The sequence below is a fragment of the Pholcus phalangioides genome, unplaced genomic scaffold, assembly GCF_987345545.1.
Source record: "Pholcus phalangioides strain wild (caught in Gottingen) unplaced genomic scaffold, Ppha-v1.0 ptg000041l_1, whole genome shotgun sequence".
Taxonomy (NCBI): Eukaryota; Metazoa; Arthropoda; class Arachnida; order Araneae; family Pholcidae; genus Pholcus; species Pholcus phalangioides.
In genome coordinates this window covers 2836879-2860736 of record NW_028301627.1, presented here as the reverse complement: position 1 = coordinate 2860736, position 23858 = coordinate 2836879, and the positions used below count along the sequence as shown (strand labels likewise).

Here is a 23858-nt window from a genome sequence, read left to right as displayed (position 1 = left end):
ACAGAATTAAAGTATTCTTCTTCATATTTTGAAAAGTATCTTTAGTTACCTGGAAGAATATTGAGTTTTCATATATACATACAACTGATAGAGTAAGCCAGCGGTTCTCAACCGGTGCTCCGCGGAACCCTTGGGGGCTCCGTGTGAACCCTCCAGGGGCTTGAGGGGGGGGGGGAAAGAACCCCAGTAAAGTCAATAAAAATATTTTTCAATAATAAAAATAAATCAGTAACTTTGATGTATAAATAAAAATTAGGCCTATGGGGCTCCACCATAGAAACTATGTACCAGAAAGGGCTCCACGAATCAAAAAAGGTTGAGAACCGCTGCAGTAAGCAATAAATTGTAATTATTACCTTCAACACTTCTAATATACTGGGTCTTTATAATTAAAGTTTCACTTTGAAATGGCCATAAAAGGAAAACTACTGGACAAAATGTTATCAAACTTTTTTTTTGTGGGAAATTGAATCCCATGACCTCCTGTAAACTGTTACCAAGTTTGGTAATATTTTGTCCAGTTTTCCTTTTATGGCCATTTTAAAGTGGAGCATTAATTATAAAGACCTTGTACAGTGGATTTATGAAGTAACTAAATAATTAATTGTCCGATCTAACACTGTTGCCATGTGCGGATGTCTATTTCCCTCTCTCCCTTCGTCAGCAGCTTGCCCAACCTGCACAGCGGGATCATACATATAGGTAACCAGCATCGAACTCAGGACATCTAACGTTCATTCATTTTCTCGTAGGGTCTTTTTTAGGTCACCATTTTCGTGATTTTCCTTGTTTTTGGGGATTTCATTAGCGTGATTTTTGTTTCTTCAGATTAATCTCTTCAGCGTTATTTTTGTTTACTTTCTTGGTTTGTGTAAGTTGGTATCAACTACCGGATCTTCGTTCAAAAAAAAGAACTACCATCTTGGATTTGTGAAATAAGTGTTTTTTAATTTATTTATTTGAACATTTTTTTTCAATCGGTTTGAATTTATTTTCTCTCTCACTCCCATTTTCTTATTAATGTTTTCGTACTTTGCCAGGTTTTTTCCTTGTTCTCTCTTTGTCTGTAATAAAATTTTTGCCCACATGGTCATGTAAGAGGGGGATACCTGGTTTTCGGCCATTTTTGTGTTTTTCTCTCTTCGTTGATATATTTTTCTTGGGTATTTTTAGCGTTAGTGTTAACAGACTTGGTTGTGTGGGTGCAGAGAAAAGCAATGTGTGGTCTTGTTGTCACACAAGAGCCTTGAGCTATAAAGAATGACTTTATTTCTTGAATATTGGAAGAATGCAGATGCCTGGGTATATGATCTAAGTATTCAAAATTCTCAATGGGATGGATAGAATGGACCATGCATTGTTAATACACTGTCAATCAACTGCTTCGACAACAACACCAATATCATTTAGAAAGGGACAATTCCAAGTTGTGTTGTCACAGGGAGGTTTTCATGAATAGGTAAATGCGAATTGGGGTGCCATCTGTTGCACAGTGTCTCAGTTGAGACAGAATTTTCAACACTTCGCGCCCCAATTCGCATCCAAAGACCACTCAGACTCAGCAAATACAAAGGTGAACTCTCCAGATGACCAGACATAAACATCACCACTCCACGACTCATTTGTGTGATTTCTGACCACAAGGTCCTGATGATGGCTCTCCATTGTAGAGCCAAAACACGTCGACCATTCAACCAATTAAATTTTATTTGTCTTAAAAACGTGTCAATTTTTCGTATAAATGTAGTAATTTGATTGGAATCAATGTAGTGAAATAATCAGACATAGAGTATATTGCAACAGTGAACTTCAACGAAAAACAGCAACATCCAAGGGGAGGGAAGCATTGAAAAGATATGGAAACGTTGCTTCAGAACCGTCACATTTGAAGTGATAGCAGTTTCAACTGATTCAATACGCCATTTACTTCACAAATAAGATTTACATGAGCTGTAACTACCTTCGGATACGAATTCCAGAACCATTAAAGAAATAATATTGCAAGCACCCATCAATTTCCTTGTACATAACTTGGATGTATATATTTGTGTTTTTTCCAAACATGGAATCTCATGGATGCTCTTCTTTATGCAGTTAACACAAGTAGTGAATTGAAAATCAATTGCATGGGAAGGTTTATACAAATATTTTAACAAGAATCTATAATTACGTAAAGAATGTCAAGTTTTCACAGGGTGCCACACTCACCATTGTATATTTTCATACCGGGAAAGTGTGGCAGCACACCAGTTTATTTCATTACTGCTAATTAAAAAAATTACTATGATTTTATTGACATAAGCAGATTGAGTATTTCCATAACAATTTGATGTAGTTACATTTTTGTGGTAGGAAACATTAAAATTTGAATAAACAAACTCTGAATTTGAACTTTTAAGGTCCTTGGAATGGCAAAAATGAATGTTTAATCGTGATGCTTTCTTATAAAATTGTATATAGAGACCTTAATATAAGTAATACGGGGGGGGGGGGGGGGGGGGGAGAGAGTAAACAGAAGACCTCAACTTGGGAAAGAATGTCTAATTTTTTTCAACAAAGATATTTTGTTTAAATTTCAAGCCCTAAATTAGTATGAGTCCGTGCTTTCTATGATTATTTATTATCCGTGCCCGCATTGCACTTTGACTTGATTAATTTGATTCTTTGATTTACGTAATTTGATTTCCTTTATGTAATCGTTGACATATCAATAAACTTTGGTTTTGCCGGAGATGCCCTGCCGTGAAGTGCTTACGTTGCTTCTTGCGACAGAGCTTGGTGTCTCACGGTTTGTCCAGTTTCTCCAATGGAGCCCATGCAGAAATGAGATCTAGCTTGAACCGTCCCCAACGTTCCAAAAACCTTATACGGCAAATGAACTTCCCCAGCGTAACTTTCGTTACTTAAACTGTTCCTTTTGGGTATATAGGATTTATACTACTTATGGTGACTTTTAAGCATATCACAATGCTGTTAACAAGCTCTTTTTTTAATGGGAGCCATAAAAATAGTTTGTTCCTTTTTCTCAAACTTTTTCATAGTGACGACTTAACCAAAATTAGCAACGAGTAAACGAGGGTTTAATAACATTGTGGCCTATGAGAGCTGGAAGGGTCTAAAGAAAAATGACGACTTAACCGGAGTGACGACTTAACGAGGTTTTACTGTATGTTTGATATTAAGCTAGAAGATTATTTTAGAAAATTACAGACTGCTGCCACACTTATCTGGGTTGACCCTGTACATACAGGGTGCACAGGTAACAGGACACATGGTATTTTACTGGTGAATCATTGAGGGTAAACCATTTTACACACATTTAATGCTGTTTTTTTTTTTTTTTTTGCAACTTTCCTCCATTATTCGAATATCTCAGTGAATATGACACTTAGAAACATGGAATTTTTTTTGGTGGCATCAGAAGAGACCGGGCAATAAATTTCTAATTGGGTTTCTGACCACAGGATATCCGTATAAAAAGTTCTAGCTAAGTAATTAAGTATAGACGCTCATTGGATAATTTTTTTGGTGGCCAAACGCAACTAGCCCATGTGCATAGAGCCTGCTCAAAGGGAGGGAGAGATTTTTTTTTATGCTTATAGCTCTCATTACCAGCAATGTACCTAATTCATGAGAAATTTCACACATTTGCGTGGAAAAATTGGCCAATGTGGGAAATTTCTTGATGTTTGTTGGAAATTCTAAGGGTTCGTTAAACAAAGTTATGTGAAATTTTATTTTTTTAAATTTAATGCAGTGCTTTTCTTGACGTTAGGTACTTGATAATGTATTTTTCCCAAAAGGTGACAGAAAATTCGTTTTGGATGAGAGAAATATTCTAAACCTGTATAGTTTTGAATGTAGGTGACAGAGTGGCGCAGTGGTAATATGCTTCCACTATGAAGGTTGCTGCCAAGGTCCATGGGTTCGAATTCAGCCAAAAAATATCAGAAAAAGTTCTTTACCCATCAAGCCCGGGGTGACCACCGATACATGGTGCTTTCATTCCCCTCCACTCCACTAGTTGGAAATTGCCACAGGGCAATATATGACTGAAGTTAATGTGCGGTAAATTAGTTTTGAATGTAGATTATAAATAATCCACACCAGCGGCCGATACTTTTCAATCTTCAATTTTTTTCAGCTCCTGGGAGCACATCCACAGAATACTCAATAGCTTTCACTATTTCCAACATCGATTGATTTTTAACTTGTTTGTTAAAGTAGTTTTCATTTCTACTGTACAACAAACATTCATGAAGAAAATATTATTCAACAAACTTGAAGGTTGTGTCCTTTTGGCCAGTTATCCATCTTATATTTCTGAGGAATTCTAGCTAAATGGAAGGAGACGACGGAGCATAAACAGTTTTGTGCTTAAGATCAAAATAAACATCACACAGGGAGAAAGACCCCTCCAAGAATGTCAGACCATGCCCACTAGCACATGCGCATAGGTCTACTTAACAGAAAAGATAGAATCCGATTTATTTCACTAAATTATTTAACCAACTAGCAACTAAATGACAGGTAGACGGTCCTTATCGTCAGCATAAATTTTAAACTACTTCATAACTTAAAATTTATTCAACTACTTAATCACTTCACATGGGTAAACAGGTCTTAAGTACTATACATTATTTGGATATCGTTTATAATAGGAAGCATGCCTCTTGTATCAATGATTCGACAGTAAAATGTCATGTGCCGTTACCTATGCTTGTGTAAAAAGAGTTGGAAAGAATGAAGGATTTTTACCTTCACAGTCATACATCAGTGTGTGCACAAAAGATCAGCTTTTGGCTACGATTTCGGCTAAATCACAAGAATTATTCGCCTTGAACATCTACAGAGAAAAATGAAAAATTTGGATGATGATCAAACAAATGATACACAGTTACAAAATGACTACTTTTCCACAAATTGGACTAAACTTAAATTCTTCACAGTATTTCCAAAAATCGTTTGCGAAACACAATGAAATGGTGAAATTAGCTGCGCTGCCCGCAGGTCACTAAAAATAACTTCCGTCTTGTTGGATATAGGCGTATGGGTTATATTATAGGCAAGAACATATGGCACTAAATTATCCAATTTTCATGTAAAGAATGATTTATTTTAATCGCTAAATCAGATACAAAAAAATGTGTAATTATTAAAATTACTAGATAAATAAACAAATAGTAATTTACCGTTGAAGCTGGGATACCTTGGATAGAAGAGTAATATTTTGTATTCATATCTAGCTTACAATTCTTAGTTCTTTTTCATAAGAGTGGGTAAAACTGCTGAATCGAATGCTAATTTCCCCAGTCACAAATCTTCAATTTCTAACTACAGTTCAAGTCAATACTGAATTTTTTTTCTTCTTTGTCCATGTTTTTACAACACATACAAAGAGAACATTTGTGATAAAAATTGATATCTAAAAAGCTATGCAGCAGTGGGACCGTAACTCAAACACACTCGAGCTAATTTTCTGTGAAAAATATGCATTCAAAGCACAGTCAAGGGATTATCCCTGCTACAATAATGATTATTCAGTGATAATAAAGTAAGAACTATTCTTTTGATCAGCGATTTCACCGATTCTTAGTTTTTAGAAGCTGCCATAGAAGCTGCTGTTAAAGATAAAAAATGTGGTATGAAAAAAAATCAGATTCTTTTTTAAAAACAAATCTTATTGATCATTAAGGATGCATATTTTTATATCCTCTACCTGCTTTTTTTTCACCTATCTCTAAAATTTGATTCAGCATTCTGTTTAAAAGCCGAACTATGAGCGCAAAGGCACTTATATGTTTTGAAAATTGGAATTCAAGATCCGTTTTACATGCCCATACATAGATCAACTTTGAAATTTTAAGACTTCTTTTTTCTTTTCTCGCCTATTTGGCTAAGGTTCTCTCTCATTTGGCTACAACTTTTTCCCCATCTGATTAAATAAATTGCTACAATTTATAAAAATCCAGGGGGAATCTTGGTCCCGGGTCCAAAGGGACCAGGATTTTACTTACCTTATTATGGATACTATCAATTTAGAGCAACGTGGGGGGGGGGGGGCTTGATCAAAGCCTTGGCTCACTAAAGCCAGGTTTCCTAGGAGTAGAATTTCTGCGCCATGTGCAGCGTGAAAACGCTGATTGGTTAAAAACTTGAAATGCAGTTTTTTTTACCAGAGTTTTCACCTGCACACACTGTAAAAACCTGGCTTTAAGCCTGGTTTTCTAGAAGCAGGTTTTCTGTGGAGCGCTCAACATGAATCGTCCTGCGCAACACACCGTCCACTCACCAATAATAAAAGCAGTACAACTGTTTTCCTACAGAGCGTAATACAGCTCACGACAGCACTTTATGTCGAGTGTGTGATTGGCCGACTGCTTCGGAGGAATCAAATGCGTTGTGCACTGCGGTTTTGCATCTCATTTATTCTCTTTACTCTTGTGTGTTTTCTTTCTCTTCCCTTCAAGCCGGAGCATGCAGATGACAGAGTAGCTGATGCCAAGGCTATATATACTATAATATAGCCGCCCTGATCTGATGTACCACGCTAGGAAAACACAAACGTGTAGCGTTTCTGCCGGCGCTAAATGGTCTAATTCGGTTCACGCGGCGGAACAAAACCTGATCCTAGGAAAACCCGGCTGTAACCAGTGATTGGCGGACTGCTTCTGGAGGAGTTAAATGAGCTGTGTATCACAAGTTTCACTGATTTTCTCTTAATTTGTGGTGTTTTCTTTCCCTTCCCTTCAAACCGGAGCATGCAGAACACAGAATAGTTGATGCCAAGGCCATATACTATATAACCGCCTTGAGCTGATGCGCCAAGCTAGGAAAACACAAACGCGTAGCGTGATTTTGTAACACGTTTCTGCCAACGCGAAATGGTCCAATTCGGTTCACACACGTGGTGAAAAAACTTAAAGCCGGGTTTTCCTAGAAGCAGGTTTCCTGTGCCACGCGCAACGTGAATCGCACAGCGCGACACGCCGTCCACTCACCAATAAGAAATGCAGCATAACTGTTTTCCTACAGAGCGCAATACGCCTCCTGACAGCGCATTACGTCGGGTGTGATTGGCCGACTGCTTCTGGAGGAGTCAAATGCGTCGTGCGCCGCGGTTTTGCCGATATACTCTTCCCTTCAAAACGGAGCATGCAGACGACAGAGTAGCTGATGCCAAAGGCCATATACTATAATACAGCAGCCCTGATCTGATGCGCTCCGCTAGGAAAACACAAACGCGTAGCGTGATTACGTAACACGTTGCAGCCGACGAGAAATTATACTGTTCGGTTCACGCGGCGCAAAACACCTATTCCTAAGAAAACCCGGCTTACAAGATTTCGAGGGGGTGGGGGGGCAAGAAACGATAATGCTTAGAGCATGCTTACTTCACGTACTTTCATTTACCGGCACCATGTTGATCTTCAGTCACCGGAAACCTCGCGCACCGATGAGCAAAATGTCGTAATTAATGCACCGATGACTAATTAACCGATGTCAAACTAAAAAAATATCGCGATAAATGAGGGCATAAATAGAAATATGGGCGCTGACCGAAACCACTAATGCCATTGTTTGTTTCTGCTTATTTGTTTGTATATTTTCTCTACCGTTGCCAAAACTGAAAAACTAAAAGAAAATAACGTATGCTGACCATATAAAGCAATCAAAGAAATGAAGTAAAATGTATTTCTCGATGTGTAAAAACGCTGAACACGAGAAAAATATGTCAGATGTGTATGATGGCTAGAAACGTTCGAAAAAAGACGATGTCTTCACAGAAAATAATTTACAAAAAAATTCATCAAAACAACAACTACGAACTCAACCCTCTGTTTACCTCACTGAGCTATAAGTAAATCTTATTAAGTAGAAGTAAAGCATAGAGCCCTCATGCGCCATGCTAGGAAAACACAAACGAGTAGCGCGATTATGTAACACGCTTCTGCCGACGTGCAATGGCCCATTCGGTTCACGCGGCATAAAAAACCCTACTCCTAGGAAAACCCGGCTTAAAATCACGTGACGGGTTACTGAAGAAAAAACTGGTCCTCCGGTTCATTCGTTCGGTTCTTTGGGTCAGTCCACCATTCGACTAACCAACATTAAGCAAAAAGTTTACAACAACTACTACGTATGCAAATTTTTAATTATGTTTTCGCACATGCGCCTTTATGTCAACATTGAATTTTTTGATTTAGATTTTACAAGGTCAAATTTTTTTTCCCACTTGCCGTGGCAAAGCGCAGCTGAGCTGTAAAAACCACCCACGCACAATATGAGTATATGGTTAATTTCCTTATGGAAAACCGGGCGATGGTACAAGGAAAATTCTCAAAGACCTCAATGTGGAACCAATTGGCCGATCGCCTAAATGCGATTTCCAGTCCGACGACCAATAGATACTGAGCGCTATGGGACTCTCCGGAGATGAGAAATGGCATGCTGTACCGGAAATTGGAGTCGGAGGACGGGAAAGCGTTCAAATGGCAACTCATCCTACCAAGAGTTTTTTTTTTCAAACCGAGCACAACTCAGGTCTATTGCCATAAGCAATTTACTACCTAGTGAGTTGTGCCGGAAGTGTAAGTGCGTGTACCTAATAGTCTGAGTGCGTATCTAGTGTTGTGTATGATTTTTCAGTGCTGCCATCTATATCTCAGAAGTGAAGTGAGTGATGTGTAGTGACTGAATATTTGTACTGTTTGTAGGACTGCTGCTCTCTGTGGCGAGACTTTTTAACGGGGAGATCGGCTCGCATTTGCGCCTCGAAGTCCTTCCTACCAAGAGTGCGCGTGAAAGAGGTTTTGAAAGAGTGTTGCATGGAAGCACGACCGGTGGTCATTTCGGCATCATCAAGATGCTCTCAACAGAAGGCGATTCTGTTGGGAGTCTATAAACTAAAAAAAAAAGTGAAATTTTATATTTCAGAAGTAACTAAGGATGGGATTTCACTCTAAAAGGTTTATGAAAGTTATTTTATAAAACTTGAAAAAGCAACCAAATTTATCGGTTACATTCGAGCAAAAGCTTATTGGTTGCATTTGTAAAAGGATTATTATAAAATTTTTATAGTGTAATCCGGGCTTAAGACAGAATTGTGATGCGAATATTTCTAAGCACAGACATTTTGAAAGTCTTCATCCCTCTCCTTTTTTCTACTTGCAGTCTTTGATATCCCCTGAATTTTTTTTTTGGAACATCATTGGATGTTTTGGAATTTTTCTTTCATATTGTTCAAAAATATCATAGATTTTTTTTTTTTTCAAAATCTTTTGAAATATTTTAAGTTATTTTCTCCCGTCGACTACTTGTGACGATCGAACTGAAAAGGCATCTTTATACCCATATTCTTTGGGCTCTAGATTAAACCACCAAAGAATGGCTCTTGGCTGCCTATGAGCACTGAATCAGGGGTGAAGGAGAAAAATAATTACAAAAATTGCAAAAAAAAAATAGTTTTTATTCACAAATTTCAAACTAAGAGCGTACTGGACTGATTGACTCGCAGAGAAAACCGTGAATAAAACTTAATTTTTTTTTTTATATTTAACAATGCGCTATCCACGTATGGCGTTCACTGGGTGAAAACAAAAATCAAAGATTTTTTTTCCGCATCTTTGGTGCTCGTGTGAAAGGGCATGCGGATCCCGACCCGCGTCCGCTCTATGTGAAAGGGGCCTTAGGCACTACTAATTTTGCTACCCCTTTGATCTTGTATGTATTTCGTTTCTTAATTTTTTTTCCCAAAAATCATGCTTACCGCCTCTCCACCCAGTTTTCGAAATGAAAACCATATCTTTACTATCTGTTGTTCCAAATATGGTTTTGATTAGAGTCTACTGTTTCCTACGCACATTCAAAACATAAATGAGATGCCGTAAAAAATTTTAAATGTAATTGTTAGACTGTAATCGTGACAATTTGTAACATGTAACTGATCCATTTCATTCACTATGCTTGTTGTGTCACTCAGTTAATTGTGTTGCAGAATCACAATTAAAAGCTGTGATGTAACATGTAAATCTTCCAGAACTTCTGAATCGGAAATGGAAAAAAAAATCTCAACTTAAAATTGTTGACGATACTTTATTCATTTAAGGGGTGTCATGACCCCTGAAGTCGATTTTTCAAACGACTTTAAGAAATATTTCATTCAATTGTGATAATCAGATGCAAAAAATTTCGTGTTGATCTGATTAATTTGTTTTCTTTTTCAAAATAAAATTGAAAATTAATGAATTAAATTATAGTGTAATCGAGAACAAGAAAAACATTTTAAACGCGTTTTTTTCTCAAATTGCAGTTTTTCAGCTCATCCGTAAGGGTGAAAAAAAAATATTCCTCCAATAATTTTGAAATTTTGTAGGTGTATTTAGACATTTTTTTGTAAGATGGAACCAAGAACTTCGATAGCTGATCACTCCTTAAAATTTTATGAATTTCAAGGTTTGAAAAAATGTATAAATTTGAAAAATCTGAATTTTTAACATTTTTTTATAAATACTTGATTTAATTTCTAAATCTGAGGTTCATTTTACTAACACATGGCGAATAAACATTTCCGCAAAATTTCAGAATTTTCGGGGAGGCAAGTCTTATCTTAACTGATGAACTCGAAAACTGAAATCTTAGAAAATCGTAATAATTAACAACCGCTTGAAAACTCAAAATGGGCTCTCTCACACACACACAACCAAACAGGGAAAAAAACTGGCTTGTGCTTTCTCGATTTCTTATGGTTATACCATTGTCCAATTTAAAAAAAAAAAACCGCCAAATTATACTTTTGGTGTACGTTCGGTAAATTTGGCAGGATTTTGAAGTGACGTCATCAACTTTTAAAGCGTTATAACTCATTATAGGTCAAATCAAAAAAACTGAAAACACAATTCCATATCAGTTTTTCACAAGGAATCACATGATTAATTATTGGGCGTTCGATAGTTACTACCCTATATATGGGCAATTAATCCTCTGAAGGACAGACATTTTTCCAAAACCCATGGGAAAAAATTTAAAAAGCGGAGGTCCGAAGAGTTATTATGTAGATTTGATACATTTGTTCTCATCCGGATGTTTTTATTCAGGAAATTCTGTCGCAATATCTTAAATCATCAACGTTACACACCCCCAAGAAGGGCGGTCTTTCTGTTTCTTTCTTTCAAACCGAGCACAACTCCGGCCTATTGCCATGGACAATTTACAACCGAGTGAGTGTGCCGGAAGTGTGAGTGTGTATATGGTGTTATGTGTGAATTGTTAGTGCTACCATCTACAGTCGAACCCCATTAGAACGAATGCCAAGAGACCGGAGGAGTCACTTCGTTAAAACGAAATTTCGTTACAAAGGAATTCCAGGTTACCTAGCATTGTTCCTATGTAAACTTATTTGAGGGATCAGAAAAGTGTTCGTTAAAACGAGATTTCCGCTACAACGATTCGCTAAAACGGGATTCGACTGTATATTACAAATTGTGAGTGAAGCATGATGTTTAAATATTTGTACTGCTTTTCGGCCTGTTGCTCTCCGTGGCGAGACTTTTTAACGAGGAGGTCGGCTCGTATTCGGGCCTCGAAGTTGGGAATCACAGAAAACCAACTTTGGCCGATAGATGGGTTTCCACTAGGGGTCGTGACTTTGGGAACCATTGTATCAAGGTAATAGCGGTGAAGAAAGAAAACTCTACTCAGACAGTCGTATGTTAAGAGCGGCAAAATATTATTCGCCTGAGGTGGCAGAATTTCTCAGGACCTGTCCTGCATATATCCTCCTTCCAATTAATCCAGTGTTTCTTAAACTTTTGGCACCCGTGGCCCCCTTGACTTCGTCATCGTTTATCCATCGTTTCCCAAACAAGTCTAATGTAAGAAAAGAACACTTCAAATAACTGAAAGGGCACGCATCAATACACCAACATGTTGCGACGCCCCTTAAAAACAGGTTGGCGATGAACCTTTTCAGGATCCATTGAATATTTCAGAAATAAAATAATATAAATGCACTTTTGTACGTACTCATTGCTTTTAAAAACAGAATTTATTCGTTGTTTGATTTTTTTTATTTCACACAACACATAGGTGGTCTACGCAGAGCCGTCTTACAAGCATCAAAGGGATTTTACTGTGACTCCCTACCTGTTTAGAAATATCTGCCTATAACAGTTTTTCCACGAAAATTTTAACAGGATATCACCTTCACGAATCCCCTTTTTCACTCGATTCACCCAGACCGGGCCTGTGTGTGCCCGTGAATTACGGGGAAAGTTTAAAAATGGCTGAAGATACAAACGTATACTGTTTCGGAAAAACCAAATGTACCCGCGAAATGTTGAGTCTACTGCCAAAAGATCAGTGTTTTTCAATTAGCGCTTATCCGACAGCTTACGGTACTTATTAATGTGCAGCTTGCCGTTCTGCGGTTTGGCAGCACTTATCTGAAGGCCCTCTGGTCAAACAACGAGGGACAAACCAAAAACTCTGTAGTCCAGGAGTTCTCAAACTGTGCGTCGCCAACCTTTGTCGGGGGTGTTGCGGAACGGTGGTCCTACAAATGTTTTATGAAGAGATTCTTTGTGCAATAGCTCTAGGGAGCCACAAATAAGCGTTAATTACGAAAAGGGCACCACGGATGTAAAAACTTTGAGAACCCCTGCTCTAGTCTGTACCATTCATTGCTCGATATATTTTCATTCTTCTCTGATGTGTTATGAAACGCCCCCACCAATGAATTTATTTCACTAGAATCAGGGCCGGCCTTAGGAATTTCGGGGCCCGGTGCAAAAAAATTTTTGCGGCCCCCTCCAAAAAGATTTTATGCAGTCGCTCCCGAATCAAATACTGGGATTCCCAAAAATAAAAATTCTGAAACTTGGAACTGTATTTGAAATGTAGATTAATTTAAAATTACTACAGTATATTTCGCTCAACGTTCCCACTTAGAAAGTTTTCTCGTTTAGTTTTAGTACGACTAATTTTCGTTATTCTAACTTTTACTAACGCTTATCGAAATTTTCCGTTTAAATCGTTTTCCTGCCTACAACGAACGTTTTTTATGACGAGTTTTTGGAAAACGCTATAAGTAAGACTCGTTGTATGTGAGCTCTTCAATGTTATTACTTGTTTAAAACCAAGAGTTTCTTGCCGCAAATAAAATCCAAGATTGCAATCTCAATATTTGAATATTCAAAATTCAAAAGACGCCCTGGTATAGATTGTCGAATATTAACAACACTAGCTGCAATCAGCCTAAACCTTAGCTACACTGGTGAAATAAATTAAGAGAATTTGCATATTTTATCGAATTTCATGAAAAGAACTGAACTGAATGTAAAACCACTGCTTCTAGACAAAAATGCAAATCTTGTACGTAAAATACGTAAACGTACACGTGTGTGTAGGCGGAGCCAGTAGAGAAACAGGCTTTATAAGCGCGCGTAAGTTAAGACGCATTTCGTTCGCTAGCACACCTCGGCCAATTTCTTGGTGTTATTTTGCAGCAATCGGTTAATTTCAAATTGTAACAGTAAAAATGAGTAACCACCAACGTTTAGATGATGGAATGAGGTGGCGAATGGTGGGGAGGCTAGAAGCATGCCAATCTCAAGTCCAGATTTGTAGAGAGCTCAATTTAACGCCCAACGTCGTGTGTAACTTATGGAAACAGTTCCAGGATACCGGATCCATCGAGAGAAAGCCTGGGCAAGGTCGTCCAAGAGCCACGACGGCCAGAGAAGATCGCCATTTGTCGATTATAGCGAGGCGTAACAGGAATGCTACAGCTTCTCAGCTCTCTCGTGACTTGTATGCAGCCACAGGAACAGGTGTATCAAGGGTGACTGTTTCCAAAAGACTTCATGAGAGAGGGTTGTTTGCAAGAAGACCTGCTGTTTGCGTCCCGCTCACTTTTACGGACAGGAGGATCCGTTTATCATGGTGCAGAGAGCATAGAGATTGGAGTATGGATCAATGGGCGACCGTTCTCTTCACTGATGAGTCCCGGTTCAGCCTAAGCACCGATTCTCGCCGTACGTTCATATGGAGAGAACCAGGGACCCGCTACCTACCCTCCAATGTCCACGAAATCGACCATTATGGCGGAGGAGTTTTAATGGTCTGGGCAGGCATCATGTTGGATGGCCGCACACCTCTCCATGTCTTTGAAAGAGGCACTGTGACTGGTGTGAGTAAAGGGATGAGGTCTTGGAGCCCTATGTTCGCCTTTTCAGGGGTGCAGTTGGCCCTGAGTTCATTTTAATGGACGATAACGCGCGGCCACATAGAGCTCTTCTGCTCGACGATTTTCTAGAGAGTGAGGATATTCGCCGGATGGATTGGCCAGCCAGATCTCCAGACCTTAACCCTATAGAGCATGTGTGGGACGCTTTGGGGAGGGCAATTGCAACTTGCAACCTCCCTCCGGGAACCATCCAGGAAATGAAAACAGCGTTTCTGAACGAGTGGGACCAATTGCCACAAGAAATGACAAACTGCCTTATTTCAAGTATGAAATCACGCTGCGAGACCTGTATATCTGTAAGAAGGGACCATACCCCCTATTAACCCATCTATTAACCCATTTTTTTGTTTATTCTGCAACCGCTGTTTCATACCTTCCGACTCCAACGAGTGTTACGCACGATCATGCGTGTGTATCACAGTTATTGAGTGGTTATTTGTTTTGTATTATATCAATGTATGTACATATCAAATTTCATTAAAATCAGTACAGTAGTTTTAGAGATAATCGACCAAGTCTGCAAATTCTCTTAATTTCTTACACCAGTGTATAATTTATTTGATAGTAGGCAAACACATTGTCTCATCAGAGAATGAACTTCCAAGCAACGTAGCCTACATCCTAAATTTTCAGACCTTTGTGCTCTTAAATGTTTTTATGCATGAATTCTTTGTTCATGAAACAAAATATTTCTATTGCCGGTACTGTACTGAATGAGTAATCAGACTGAAGAGAAGACGTCTCCCTTTTTTTTTTGGAAGTTCAATAGTAAAAATTGCCAAAATTTAGAATTTATACATTGTATATCCATCTTCCGGAATATATGACAATGATTCAGATGGTGGTGTTTGAAAATTTCGAAGGAGTTCTCAAGCGTCTCTAGCGAAACATCATGCCAGTTCAGAGGTTCCCAGGAAGGCATGCAATTAACACTCTGAACGGCAATGGAAGTTGCCTCACTCCGGGGCAGTCATCATCTAGAGAAGTCCATGCTACAGACTACTATCAATAGTAGAAGCACCGCCGGATCATCGTGTGCGCACTATTGGTATCTCCCTCCAGACCAGATGGTAACTTAAACGAAAGGGACGGTTTTCAAGGGGAAAAAATTACTAGATTTCTTTTGTGATATCTCTTTTCGTTTGATGCCCTAAGCATGTGTTTTTTCTTGGTTTGTAATATAGCCCTGTTATTCTTTAATGGGAGAAAGAAAGGCTCAACTTTTTCAGTGGTAAAGAATGTGACCCCACCTGCAGGGCCGCAACTAGATACTTTGTCATCCGGGAACAGCCGGCATTTTGGCACCCCTTGTAATGCAGAAGCAGTAGTTAAAGGGTGAATTCGGCGCCCCCTTCTGGTTCAGCGTCCGCGGCACCAGACCCGCCTGCCCACCTGCATACACTCTTTCCGTCTTTGAAATAAGCTAATGCCATAGCTAATAACACTAAAAATGATATTATAAGGGCTTTAAACTGAAAGCCTCCTTTCACAATCAATAATAGTTTAATGGGGGAAAAAAATTAAATTTTAATCAAAAATTTCCAAAACATCTGCTGAGAAAGAAGAGTGTTTCTTTTGGAAGAATTGCGGCCCCTGAAATTTCGGCCCGGTACGACCGCACCTTTCACACCCCCTTAAGTCCGGCCCTGACTAGAATTAAATATACTGTGCACAATGCCTGCTCAAGTTTTTCAACCTCAGGCAGAACTCCCCTGTAAACAGTTTCTCCAAAGGAAGCCGATAGACCATCAAACATAAAAATTATTTCAACCAATTCATAGACCTGCCACCTTTACTTCGATTCGGAAAATGGACAGTAACCTTTCAAACACCTAATACGCCTCAGACATACTTGAATAAATTATGGGCACATACCACAATTTCCGGCACACACAAATTAGCTTCAAATTCCTAAGCAGTGTTTCCCCAACCTTTTTGCATTCATGGTACCCTTTGCTTATATGTCTGCAATCTAGTAACATGTGATAGCCACTGTGCGATCGTGTGGGCATCATGATGGACTCACATCGCGATGATTCAAATTTGAAACCTACCAGCGGCACAGTTGTGGTTGACTCGAGCGAGGGTTTTTTTTCAGTTTTCTAACTTCGAGGAACGAATGCCAACCGGTCTTTCGTTTGAAAAGTTTTCCCGCCGAGAGCAGGTAGGCTTTCAACGTGGTATTTGCATAACACGAAACTTGAGGCATCTGCCAGTTTTACTTTGAATGAGGAAAACAGGGAAAAATTCTCGAACACAAACCACGCATAACTATGACATCATAGATACGTTACGGTCACGCACAATGTAAGAAAGAGTTTTCCGGCACGTATCAATTTCTTAGAAATTCTATAGAGAAATGTTTTGGAAGCAACGTACGATTGAGTAACAGTAGCGTATATGTGATATGTGCTTGCGATATGAGTCTAATAATATGAGTCTAATTAATTGAAAAATTAAAAGATATTAATCAATTTAAAAGTAATTAATTTAATTTGAAAAGTAACATCAACTGAAAACAGGAAATAAGCATAATCCGATTTTTTTAAATTTGAAAAATTTCGAGTTCTTTCTACTAATGCATAATTTTTAGTTTGAGCCTGAAGTAGGAACAAAAAATGGTGTCTTTCCGAATTCTTTGCTCCCCCACTTACAAAAACCTGGCTACGCCACTGCCAGGGCCGCAACTGGGGGGGGGGAGCAGGTGGGTCTGGTGCCCCGGGCGCCGAATTCACCCTTTTACTGTTTCTTCTACATTACAAGAGGAACCAAAATGCCGGCTTAACTCGGATGACAAAGTATCTAGTTGCGGCCCTGGCCACTGCCCCCAGGACACACACATCTGCGTCGCCAGTAAGCGTACAAGCAGGAGAGTGTGAGAAAGGACACACCAAGGAGGAGTTTTGGTCATATTTTCCTCCCAGCACGGATGTTTTATTTTAAACTCTTGGATGTGTATGTGCACCATCAAGTGAAAACGATTGAAACAAATAGAAATCTTTACTACGCAGCCAGCACGGCGGAATTAACCATTCCTAGTGGAGTATTTAGAAGTGACTGTGCAGAGAACAATTTATGCGATGAAAAAATTACCGTGATGTAGACCAACGACCAACAGCTCTAGGCTTTGACCGAATCATGCTAAAACTAATAGAGCAGACATGGATATGTTCCCCATTTAGGCCGGCTAAATAAGATTCAGTTGAAAAAAGGGAGACACTGCACAGAAAAATATTATTATACTTTCCGAAATTTTCATGGCACATCAATGAAAAATAAGTACTCCGTTGATGTGAGATAATTATAATTTTTTTCCAAATTTTAAAACGATTTTCAATTTAAAAAAATGGATTTAAAAAACCGCATTTTATATATAATTTCTGAAAGTATCGATAATTATTCTCCGTACGTTTTTTTAGGGTGCCAACTGAAAAAGGGCGTTTTCTTAGTACCAAAATGTTATTCCCTAACATTTGAAAAATGGCCAGAACTGGCTGTGTAGAAACATGACAGTTATGAAACCAATTCATAGCTTTTCAATGACGATTTCATGGCAATTTCGTTTCTTCCTCTATTTATTTATATCAGCAATAGATGGCGCTTCACACATTTTTCTATTTCTTAAGCGCGCCATCTAGTGAGATAAGTTTCATGCAATGAGAAGTGAAATATGTGTATATTCAATATTGAAGTGTATATTCAAAAAATATGAGAAACGTGAAATGGAATTTTCAATTCAATGAATAAAAATTAATGAAATTATCATTAATGTTATGAACTTTTTAGTGGTTACTGTTATAAAAAAGTAAAAGTATTTATATATTTTGAAAATTTGAGTATCGTTAGCTTTGCGCAGAGGCAGTGTCATAGCCAATGAGGTCCTACCGAGGCGTGACTATTGCTAGTTGAAAACTTTTCCCAATACCCCGCTTTGGCGACGTGCAATACCGTCGGCAACGGCAATTTTTGGGAACCCCTTCGGGGGTTTATAAAACTCATGTAGATTTAATAGTTGTGGAGGCAAAAACAGCGTACCATCGGTGATTTCCTAATGAGCTTCCGAGCAATTTTCTTCGGCATTTTTACATCTGTGAACCGTTGAAAATGATTGCAATTTCACACACCAGCAAAGGTGAAGAGAAGACTTATTTGCTTCTGCGCGTGGTTCCAAAATTTCGCGGAAAACTCTACTGGCTCATCTTAAAACGGCAATAGAACGAATTTGTCATAATTATCAATGCGTAATGTCGATTACGCATTTAACCAGTAACTGAGATGAATTGAGTACGATTTATCATGTTTTCCAACGACGCTTCAATATTATGCATAATCACCGGTAAGTCATAAATTTTAGGAATTTGCTAAACGTACCAAAATGGTCGGTGATTTTGCACAATTACCGGTTTTTTTAATATTTTTTTTTGTTTCACTTTTACCGTAACGTGTATATTCCAATAGACAGAGAACCAATGAAAAATAAATATTTTTCTCCCTCACAACTAGGGTTAAAATTCCTGTCCCACGAGAACTTGCTTGGGGACGCAGGGTAAGATAATTAAAGTAAAAGATAATAAAAGTCTTTGTTGGACAAACCGCAAAAAGCACAGCCGGCGTGAAGGAAATCCCGTACTGTTAACTTTAATAACTTACCCAGCGTCCCAAAGCAAGTTCTCGTGGGACAGGCCTTTAACAGATTCGAAAACTGAGAAAGGAAAACGCCTCCGCGCATTCTTGATGACGTCATTTTCCTCAATTTTTAAAACAGATGGTGCTGCGGGGCCGTCATTTCAACTTTTCCCGGGGGGGGGAAGCACATGTACTCAGTGTATGTATATATACCATTTTTAGTGTATTTTCGAAAGCTGGGCCCCCCCCCCCGAATGACGGGCCTGTGGTGCCACCAAAGAAATCCACAACCACAATAATTTTTCCTAATTAAAACAGAACCGCAATATATGTTACAGAAATTTGATAAATTCGGCTATTATGCTTAGTTACCAACCATTTTTGCAAGTTTAATAAATTTTATTTTCCGCATTTACCAGTGATAATGAGTAAGGGATCATTCAAGTGCTACGTCAGTATCGATAGGGAGGAATTGTCGAGTTTGCTGATTTTTGATGACGGGGGGGTTCGGATGATGCTTACGTCATCACCCACCCTTTATAAAAATATGAAATATTCTTAACGAAATCTTGCTTAAAACGAGAAAAACCTTTTGCCGTTTGTGGGCACCTAAACTAACATTCGACGATTAACAAATGTCTCCTGTTTATTAAGAGCCACATTGGTGATCTCTAAATGTTCCGCGGGTCCTTCAAGGGGTCTACTTCACCAACTCTGGCCATATCGCTATATTGCAATTTACTGCCATTAATGAGATGGGTTGGAAATGAAGGCGCGTGGTCTATCGGTACCACCTCAAGCTCGTTGGGGAAAATATCTTAACTACATCCTCCCTCGGATTCGAACCCGGGACAGCAACCTTCACGGTGGTAGACGAGCATCGTACCACCACGCCACTCGGGCGCTCTTCAAGTGATCTGGAAATGCGTCCGGGCTGTTCAAGTGCTCAAGAAATGTGTTGCGGGGCACATAAGTATTCTGGAACTGAGCCGCGTCACTCAAGTGATCCATAATTGTGCCGCGCGTCACTCAAGTGATCCGTAATTATGCCGCGGCTTACTTGAGTAATCTGGGAATGTACCACGGGCAACTTGAGTAATATAAAACTGCACTGGGGCCCACTTAAGTACTGTAAAACTGTGCCACGTGTCACTAAATAAATCTTTAAATCTGCCACGGACAGCTTAAGTATTCTGGAACCGTGTCGGGGGTCACTATGAAGTTTGCGGCACCTTTCCGAATAATATTAAAAACTTGGGGCACCCCCTTCCTTGAATACAGTTTACTACAACAAAAATCACAGTAAAATAAATCAATAGAGTTTTGTTCGATTAATCATTAATGTGAAACTTGTGATTTATGCTTGGAGCACAGATACTTGATATCAGGCCTTACAGTTGGCAACGAAATACATAAATTTTCCTCAAGGTCTTGCAGTCTATTTCTTGCTTTGTATTTTATTGTCGCCGTAGCAGAGAAGGCTTGCTCGCATAGATACGAGTTGAAAAGGGTAAAAGTGCGCTAATTGCTTTCTTCATTAGATTAGGATACTCCTCTCTCAGTCCAAGCCAAAAACAGCCACCGACGCCTCACTCTTGGCGAACTTACCTTTGAATGTGGAATCGGCGCAAAGATAAATAAATTCATCTCGTTCGCGCAAGCAGCGAAATATATTTCCTCCGCACTGTCTGCGAAATTAAATGGTGAGATAACCCAGTCGAGATTCTCGGTGGAAAAAGATGGAAAGTACATATCTATTGCATTTTGCAATGTGGGTTTGCAAGTGTTGACAAATGTAGTTTTTCGGCTTATCGGAAGGTGATGTCACTCTCCGCTATTACTACGGAAATTTCAGCAGCTGGCTAATGCAAAGACAAATCCAAGAAAGAAAATTGAACTAGCCTTGCGGGGAATCGAACCCACGTCCTCTCATTTGCCGGGTGAGTGCCCTAGACCACTAAACTACAAAGCCAACGAATCCTCTTCCCTTAGAGCTCGTGTGCGCTGAATGGGGACGTACATGGACAGCTAGACCTAACTCGGGCCAAAGTTCACATTGCTGACACTGTCACCAGATGGCGGCTTATCCGATAAGTCTGTCATGCATGAGAGTAATTAATTCGACTTCATTTATTTTAAGACCTTAAGTGGGCCGTAATGTCTTTTTATCTCCATAATATCTCGCGGCATCCCGGTTGGGAATCACTGGTACATACCATAGTTTCCCAACCTTTCTTGTCCCACATCGCCCCCTTATTCCGAAATTTTTTTCTCCCATCGCAATCTAGCCCATACAATCCTATATTATACCCATAGCTGCTACCGCCCCCTGGAGCATCCCATCGTCCCCCAGGAGGCGTTAACGCCCACGTTGCGAATCACTGGTATATACCTATATTACATTATGGATGTTAAGTAATTATCAATTGTCAGGGCCGCAACTGGGGGGGGGGAGCAGGCGGTTCTCGGGCGCTGGACCCCAGAGGGGAGCAAATTTTATTCTCAAACCTCTCCTTCAACGTTACAAGGGGGCGCCAAAATGTGCACTTGCCCCGGGTGATGAAGCATCTAGTTGCGGCCCTGTCAATTGTTGGAACTGCAATGTTGACGGATAGTTTCCGTTATTTTTTCGTGTTTGGTGTGTATTTTGATCAAAACTGTTAAAGCACGTTTTTATGAGGAGTTAATTTTCCTTAACAACAACAAATGCTATATGCCAAACAAAAAATAAATTTACTTTTCATTCACAGTTGTTCTTTTGCGTGTAACACATTCATAGCTTTTGAATAAAATAACATTCCTTATATGAGCGGGTCAATTTGAATTTTTGGTTGTTGCGATTACAAACTTGAGCAGTAAAAAAAATCATAATTCTACAAAGGCCCAGAATAAAAAGGTGTATATATTTGTTTCTCATGTGAATATTCGGACTTGACTGGTCTTGAAACTCTTTACTGGAAATAGGACAGACAAAATACATCTTTATTTCGAACTCTTATGTAATAAAATTTCTTTTTAATGAGAATAATTTACAAATTTTAAGAAGCTCCTAGGAATTGGCGCATTTTGTGAACCATTATTGTACTAGTTGAAATCCAAAAAAACATTACTTGCTTCAAACAAGGGGACTTTATGGCTCTTATTGATGATTCCTTTTAAGTAAGGTGACCATAGATCCCGTATTTCCCGGGACAGTCCCGGTTTTTCCTGCTTTTTTGGCTGTTCTGACTTTTTGCAAAAATTTCCCGGTTTTTGCACGTATTTTTAGCGAAGCTAACTTGACTTTTTATTCTTTAAATCAACGATTAAAATTATCTTTCCAACTCAGAAATTACATTACGGTATATAATTACGACTACAAAAAAGAATATTCATCTCAGATATATATTTTTTAATTGACGTGTTTTTTCATTTCCCGTAATTGGCGACTTTGTTTACTTTTGCTATCATTTTTGGCGATAATTGGCAACGTCCCGTATTTTTCTCGAGCAAATATGGTCAGCTTACTTTCAAGTCTTTTTAGGACGATCAGTTATCAACTGCATTGGTTTTTTTTAATGTGTGACAATAATGTAAAAATGATTTATTGCAAACGTCATATTCAAAGAGGTCTTTTTTTGTAGTGTGGATTCTCTCAAAAGGTTTTTACCCGGATTGAAGCTATTTGTACCTTTTTTAGGTTAAACCAATTCGAATATGCTTGTTTGCAAATTCCACATTCATCAGGTTTTTTTAGTATGAATCCTTTCATGCATTTTTAGAGATGAATAACTTGGATATGCCTGGTTGCAAATAATGCATTCATAAGGCTTCTCTCCGGTATGAAGTCTTACATGACATTTTAGTGTAATATTTTGTGAAAATACCTTTTTGCAAATACTACATTCATAGGGTTTCGCCCCAGTGTGAACTCTTTCGTGAATTTTTAGACAATCCATTCGGGAAAATGATTTTTTGCATACGCTGCATTGATAAGGTTTTAACTTCCAATGAATTTTTTCATGCTTTTTCAGAACGTCTAGTCGTGAAAACATCTTTTTGCAAACACTGCATTCATGGGGTTTCAGCCCAGAGTGAGTGCTTTCATGGGTTTTTAGATGAGCTTTTTGTGAAAACTGCTGTTTGCAAACACAACATTCATATGGTTTCTCTCCAGAGTGAATTTTTTCATGCTTATTCAGAGTACTTTTAGATGAAAATTCTTTCTTGCAAACATCACATTCATACGGTTTAATTCCAGTGTGAATTATTTTGTGGACTTGCAGATGTGACATTTGTGAAAATACTTTTTTGCAAACATCACATTCATATGGGTTTGACCCAGAGTGAACTTTTTCGTGAGTTTTTAGATCGGCTCTTTCTGAATATACCAGTTTGCAAACACCACATTTATAAACTTTCAATCCAGTGTGAACCCTTTCGTGAGATGACAGATGCCCTCTTTGTGAAAATGCTCGCTTGCAAATATTACATTCATAAGGTTTTAGCCCAGAGTGAATTCTTTCATGGTTTTCTAGAGTACTCCTTTGTGAAAATACCTGTTTGCAAACACCGCATTCATATGGCTTCACCCCAGAGTGAATTCTTTCATGGACCCTTAAACTACTCATTTCAGAAAAAGCACGTTTGCAAATACCGCATTCATGAGGTTTCACTCCAGAGTGAATTCTTTTGTGTTTATTGAGATTATCTTTTCGGGTAAATATCCGTTTGCAAATGCTGCATTCATAGGATTTCTTCTCAGAGTGAACTCTTTTGTGGGATGATAGAGCACATTTTTGGGAAAATACCCGTTGGCAAGCATCACACTCAAAGAGTTTCTCTCTGGAATGAGTGAGGCTGTTCGATTCTTCTTCACTTGAAGACAACTTTTCCATTTTCTTTATGAACCAAAATATCAACAGCAATAGAATTCAAATCTTTGAATAAAACAAGCAAGGGTCCACAAGATTCCACTTTCGACTGCTGTTACTGATCGGTTGGAATC

The 23858-nt window shown here is 38.8% G+C and overlaps 3 protein-coding genes and 1 non-coding gene across 4 annotated transcripts in view; 2 read left to right on the top strand and 2 right to left on the bottom strand.

Moving 5' to 3' along the window:
- The window catches only part of LOC149065052 (uncharacterized), a 13118-nt gene extending 5517 nt beyond the window's left edge, over window positions 1–7601 (bottom strand). Inside the window, exons 1-2 of the mRNA XM_089254417.1 lie at window positions 7404–7601; window positions 4759–4846 (exon numbers count right to left, since the gene is read on the bottom strand). The gene's annotated coding sequence lies outside the window, so the exon portion shown is untranslated. The remainder of the gene's footprint in view (window positions 1–4758; window positions 4847–7403) is intronic.
- The window catches only part of LOC149065049 (uncharacterized), a 99570-nt gene that overhangs the window by 51907 nt on the left and 23805 nt on the right, over window positions 1–23858 (top strand). The gene's annotated exons all lie outside the window — the stretch shown is intronic.
- The window catches only part of LOC149065050 (uncharacterized), a 24922-nt gene extending 1064 nt beyond the window's left edge, over window positions 1–23858 (bottom strand). The window contains exon 1 of the mRNA XM_089254278.1: window positions 22603–23858. Within this exon, the coding sequence (XP_089110404.1) occupies window positions 22603–23748 (1146 nt within the window). The 5' untranslated portion in view covers window positions 23749–23858. The remainder of the gene's footprint in view (window positions 1–22602) is intronic.
- Window positions 18090–18230, top strand: LOC149065051 (U4 spliceosomal RNA). The gene has a single exon (XR_016195698.1). It is a non-coding gene; the product is annotated as a U4 spliceosomal RNA (small nuclear RNA).